The sequence below is a fragment of the Anneissia japonica genome, unplaced genomic scaffold (assembly GCF_011630105.1).
Source record: "Anneissia japonica isolate Jap-2015-1 unplaced genomic scaffold, ASM1163010v1 scaffold1104_len307771_cov217, whole genome shotgun sequence".
In the NCBI taxonomy this organism is placed as follows: domain Eukaryota; kingdom Metazoa; phylum Echinodermata; class Crinoidea; order Comatulida; family Comatulidae; genus Anneissia; species Anneissia japonica.
The window spans coordinates 72,389-77,578 of record NW_022755771.1 but is presented as its reverse complement, the minus strand read 5'-3'; the positions used below and the strand labels follow the sequence as shown (position 1 = coordinate 77,578).

General features: G+C 30.8%; 1 protein-coding gene across 1 annotated transcript in view; it reads right to left on the bottom strand.

The window, feature by feature from the left end:
* Positions 1-522: 522 nt before the first annotated feature.
* The window catches only part of LOC117123748 (ciliogenesis and planar polarity effector 1-like), a 36,929-nt gene continuing 32,261 nt past the window's right edge, over positions 523-5,190 (bottom strand). Inside the window, exon 7 of the mRNA XM_033269757.1 lies at positions 523-772. Within this exon, the coding sequence (XP_033125648.1) occupies positions 523-772 (250 nt within the window). The remainder of the gene's footprint in view (positions 773-5,190) is intronic.

Below are 5,190 nucleotides of genomic sequence, written 5' to 3'. Positions count from 1 at the left end.
CTATAGACATCCAGATATTTAAAAAAAAATATTTAAGTTTTGAAACATTAAGTAGATTAATAGAAAAACTGACAGAAAATATGACAGCATTAGTGACAAGGGCTGTAATTGGCTGACAAATTGTGAGAATATTAGACAGGCTCACTAAAGACAAGGGCTGTGATTAGCACACATTTTGAAAGGATAAGATAGAGCTGAAGACAAGGGTGTGTAAATGGTTGAAAATTACTTGTGTATTTTGACAGTTAGAAAGACAAAATTTGATTGAATCACAAGTTTTGAATCCTAAAAGTGTTTACTTTCACTGAGTAACAGCTAAAATGACAGATGGCAGTAAGTACATGCTAAATGGGGCAAAAAATGTGCTGGACTTAAATGAACTGTGAGGATGTCCACTGTAAAATGTGACTATTGGTTTAAAAGATAGATTAATGTTACATCAAGTTAGTTGGCAGCCTGTCAATTTTGCTACAAAGTGCTCTGGTTATTATTATTTAAGACAATTTTTAGAAAACCACACCCTTAAGTGAATGTGACGTTTATACCTTTTAGGAAGATCTTTCTCCTTGCATGTGAGCGTCTCTTATTAAAGATGACGGGGATACTGCAGCCTAGCTTAGCTAAACTTGTCTGAGTGAAGGCAATCAATATGTGGAGTTTCTCAATCTGCTTCTGAACTTTGTCATCTTGTGGAGCCTGCTTTGCTTGATAAGACAGTTCAATGTAAAAACTTGTCAACTTTTGGTGCAAAAGTTTCCAGGACATCATTAATCTAGAATATAAACAAATCACTGTAAAGATATTGTAATACTGAACTACAAATAAACATAAAAAAAAAACATTCAATACTACTAGGCCAAGAAGCTGATGTTGTATAGCCATTCTTAGCTTTTCTCTACAAATTTGTACTAAAACATATGAATGTCTTAAAAATATTGATAAAACCCCCAGTAGAATCTACTGCACTAAACTTGTGTTTGTCTGCATTTTTTTTCCTTTTCAATGTCATAAATGATTTAAATTTAACTTCATAATTCGCGCTGAGAACTTAGCACATGCATGATAATCATATCTTCCCTGAAATAAGTATGTTGTTTTTCTGGATATGGAAATTACAAAACAAAAACCATATGCACTCCCATTTGAGCTGCCTTGTCATGCCTGAATATTTCATCCATCTTTCAAAACATTAATATTAACATTCATTCATTATATTACCATTGCTATAGTCACGTTTCTATAATACAAAATTTACCATACCTGCTTTTACAGAGTCCTCATATTTCAAAGATATTTGTAATTCTTTTTAATGGGTATCTTCAACTAGCATGGGTACTATATATTTTTTATTTTATTTTTTCATATAGACTAACAATTAAAAATCCAACTAAGTAATCTCTCTTTATATCAATATAAATAAATAGTGGTACTGTAATTATTTCTACCAGAACTATAGCATGGGTTTGTTAAAAGAAAAAAAAATCAGGGTTTCAACACTTAAACAAATATTATATACAGCATAAAAATATTACAACTTTTTTTTGTAATTAAGCCTGATTTTTTAAACTATAAAACCAATGTACGCTGGAACAATTTTTTTTTTTAAGGCAATGACTATTGTTACACCAGTCTTAAATTCCTAATCCTGTTTTGATGTTATTGTCCTAATCCAATGAAAAAAGTGACTTCCTATCAGAACTAGGAATTCATTTACAGTAAGACTGGTGTAAAAATAACCACTGTCTTTTTTATGTCAACAGTCATGAGTGCATAGTGATTACATTCAATACAATCTGTTTAGGCTCTATATTCATTTTTTTGTATAGTATTTCAAAGGAAGAAGTAAGTTTCCGCATGTTCTCAAATAATTACAAAATTGTCACAAAAAACTGGGCCCCATTTACTGTGAAATCGTGCCAACTTTTTTCTAATTTTGGAGGATATTATGTGTAACTACTGTGCTTGGTACTGAACTGATTTGAAAGCCAACTCATCTAATGGGAATCTCACAGTCTGCACAAAAGCGAAAATTTTCCCTGAAAATAAATTGTCCTGAAAGCCTTAAAGCCTGGTAAACACCCACATTATGAGAACAGGTGATCTCTTCACATGCCCATCATTTAATCAAATTTGTAAAGCGATATCACTCAGCCACACTCAGATAAATTAATTACTGCTCTGTCCACTTCCTACATGAATATTTTTTTTTTCCTTTTTTGCAGGTCCTCAGCAAGCTTGTGAGCATATTTGCCAGATGGAAAGGTGTAACTCTCCGACACACTTTCAAACATTGCGTGCCAAGGCAAGACTTTTTATACCTTGTTTAGCAAACCTTTCGACTGCCAAAAATGGTGATTTTTATTAAAAATTTTATTTTATTTTTGGCCATTTAGGGCACCCTCCACTATAAAAAAAATAGAAATTTAATTAAAAATTAAAATTTTACATTTATTTTTATTATGCTCTCGATTCCCCTGAAATCTCCCAAAATAAGATAATATATATTTCTTTCTTAATTATATAAATTTAAAGCATTTATCAATCTCATTACTACACTGTTTAATTCATTAATACAATTTTATTTCTATTTTCTCCTCCTCCTAGATGGTTTTGGCAAAATTACTTTGCTAAATGAGAAAACTAAATTTGATTTTTAATTCTTTTCCACAACTTCTTTGACGATCTTACAAAAAAAAAATAATAATGGTCGACTTATAGAGCATATATTATAGAGACCTCTATGTCAAGTAATATAACATGCCCAATCATAGATCTGTCTCTTATACACATCTAGATGTGTATAAGAGACAGTCCTTAAACTAAGCATGGTGTGGCTGTTGGCTCCGAGTAAAATAACAAGGTATAAAAAAAGTTGCACCTAATGGAAGCATTTTTAGCCTTCTTCAATCCCTTTTATGTATTTTTTATGCTGTAATGCATACATAAATGTATCCCTTTAGATTACTGACACACTAGTCTTCATAGATCTGTTTCAACGACTGTTGGAATGGCGCGATTGATTGATCGACAGATCAGCTAAGTTTTAAACTCAACAAGAAAATTGAGTAGTTTCAATTAAATGTATAATTTCTGACTAACTGGTACTTTACAGAATATGCACTGCATATTTTCATACTATAACTAAAAACTGAAATATTTAATAAAAATATTTAAATTTTGAATGTTAAAGTGTTATTGTCACTCTTAATATATTTAGGAATTCATTTTCACCCGTTCCAAAGATCTGTATTTTGCAATGGGTGACTTGTTATGTCATAAAAATAAAAGAGCCTATTTAATCTATGCTGCCATTCTATTAGTGCATTGTAAAAAAAATTGAAATGGTAGACAATGTACTTAAAGAAAAAGATAGAAATATTTCATATTATTTAGAAAGTTTCACAAATATTTGATATGTTTAAAGTATTATAGTCAGCCACTCGTGGACTGACCCCTGTTAAGTGCATTTGAATTTGAATTTATGATTTTTTGATTATTATTGATGTTTATAATGAAAAAAAAATAAAATAACAAAAGAAGAAAAAATAAAGGTGGGTGAAATCCCAAGAGAAAAAAAAACTAAACTCTGTAAATTCAGAACAACTCACAAAAACAGATAGCAAAAAAAAACAAAAACAAACAAACCTAAGAAAAATGATATTATATTGTCATCAAGCACTGGTATAAGTGCTTTAATAAAAAAAAAAATATTGGGGACTGCGGAGACTGGTAGTCAATGATCACTGCGAGTGAGTCAAGTCTACGACTTGAGACTAATCGTCTACGATAATCAAGCTGTCATGTAACATTAAGTATTCTGCATTAAAATGACTAATTCAGGAATGACTGCAACATACTGTACTTCATGAGAAAGATGGATACAAAATCTACACTGACTTTAATTTTGCAAGACTGACCTCCATTCTCCGTATTAGTGACGGCAATTAAAAACCTTTTAAAATGTGTTGAATAGATTTGTAATCTTCAGACACTTTAATAACAGTGTTGAAAAATAAACCTCAAATTTAGAAAACAATATCATTTTAATAAAAAAACACTTTAAACATTTTATTACATAAATTGGCAATGACAAATGCAGAAATTTGAATTTAGTGAGTAATAAGTTACAAAATATGGTTCAAATTTGTCACGCTAGTAGAATTTTTAAAGTATAGTGTTCTCTAGTGCAATATAAAAATCCTGAAACTGACACTTTGGACCTACATAAAACACATAAAAAAAACATGGGTGCATGTAATGTATGCATTAAAGACAGGTTTTGACAAGGATCCCAGATGCATGCAAGTATAAAAATCAACATATGTCAATTATCTCATAAATTTTGTCCTTAAACACCCTCCAAACTGTACATCTCATAATAACACATGACAAGGATAGGAAGAGTGCTTGACGTCTTTATGTATCTGTGTCGCCGTTGGTATCACGCCTGTCAGGTGTGCTACTTTTACAAGATTTTCTAAGGTACTTGTAATTGTTTGACCCCCCATTCCTGAACGACAAGTACTTTTTTTCATTCTCTGTACATTCATTTTCTCATCAAAGAGAAGGAAGCACCTACTGTATATGTATAGACACCTATCAAGTAATATAACATGCCCAATCATAGCACCTACTGTATATGTATAGACACCTATCAAGTAATATAACATGCCCAATCATAGATTCACTTCAAGTCTCCTACATTAGAACCATATGGTACATAATCAAACTGATATAATAATAAAGAATTGAGCATTTATAGCACATAGGCATGTGGACATTTTAAAGCCCATAATAAACCTAATATAAATTGCTTTTTTTTAAAGAATGAATTCTCAAGAAGGCAATTTAATTGTGATATTCACTATCATCTACTATATCACGCCATTCCCTAACAAGCCCACCTTTTTATCAAATAACAACTTGATGGAGCAGAAATAGTAGCTTGTAAAAGGGCAGAGAACATTCTTATACCGTCCAACTAAGATATGGAACAAGCTTCCAAACCAAATTAGATCAAATTTTAATTATGTTCAGCTGACTACATTTAAAAACTAAATCAAAACCCTGTAATATTTTTATTCATTTCCACTCCAAAGTAATGTTGTCTTGCCTTGACCCAAATCATATATATATGTATATATATATATATGTATATATATATATAACTGAAATAAACTATCGCAAATT